This window comes from Callorhinus ursinus, unplaced genomic scaffold (assembly GCF_003265705.2).
Source record: "Callorhinus ursinus isolate GAN/ISIS: 27379988/994484 unplaced genomic scaffold, GSC_fseal_2.0 scaffold46, whole genome shotgun sequence".
Taxonomy (NCBI): domain Eukaryota; kingdom Metazoa; phylum Chordata; class Mammalia; order Carnivora; family Otariidae; genus Callorhinus; species Callorhinus ursinus.
Window position 1 is genome coordinate 11,632,811 of NW_027397108.1, and position 665 is coordinate 11,633,475.

The 665-nt window shown below is 75.8% G+C and overlaps 1 protein-coding gene across 5 annotated transcripts in view; it reads left to right on the forward strand.

Moving 5' to 3' along the window:
• Positions 1-146: 146 nt before the first annotated feature.
• Positions 147-665, forward strand: part of CDK10 (cyclin dependent kinase 10) — a 9,306-nt gene continuing 8,787 nt past the window's right edge. For 2 of the 5 annotated variants that reach the window (XM_073882436.1, XM_025860449.2), the window contains exon 1: positions 475-586. Coding sequence is in view for 1 of the 5 variants with exons in the window: in XM_025860445.2 (XP_025716230.1) it covers positions 500-586 (87 nt within the window). In the remaining 4 variants the exon portion in view is untranslated. Of the gene's footprint in view, positions 337-379; positions 587-665 lie in introns of those variants that run through there. The other 3 variants (XM_073882437.1, XM_025860445.2, XM_025860447.2) reach the window with 3 other exon arrangements.

A 665-nucleotide genomic window follows, 5' to 3' on the forward strand; every position in this document is an offset into this window, starting at 1 on the left:
CATCACCGCCGCGCCCCCGCCATCACCGCCGCGCCATCCCCCTCACTCCCCTCGTCCGCCAGCCCGCAGCGGGGACGGGAGGTCCGCGAGGCCCGAGCCCGACGGCGCCCCGCAGGCGGCGGGCGCTCCACCCGCACACGCCCGGCGCGCGGCCCCCCAGCCGCCCTCCGCGCACCTGTCGGACGCGCGCTCGGCTCCCCGCCCCCGCCTGTGGCTGCAGCGCCGCCCGCGCGAGCTCCAGGGGGGCGCCCCGCCCCTCAGACCTCGGCCTCCGCCGCCGGCGGCGGCCGTCCCTCAGCACCCCAGCCGTCTCGGGTGCCCGCGCCTAGAACTAAAGTAAGGCCCGAACGTCGGTGGTGCGCGGGCGGGGCAGGCACGGAGGTCCTCCCGGCGTCGTCGCGAGGTTCCCCGGGCCACCGTCGCTAAGGGAGAAAAGCGCCTGCGCGGAAGAACCTCGTCTGCGCCTGCGTACACGGCCACTGCGCGGCCTGCGCTCGGCATGGGGGACCCGGACTCGGAGTCGGAGCAGATCCGTCTGAAGTGTATCCGTAAGGACGGCTTCTTCACGGTGCCTGCGGAGCACAGGGTGCGACGGGGGGGCCCGGGGTAGCTTGCCGGCAGTAGGGCGGGACTGGAACGCTCTGGCGCCCCTTCGTGTCGTGCTA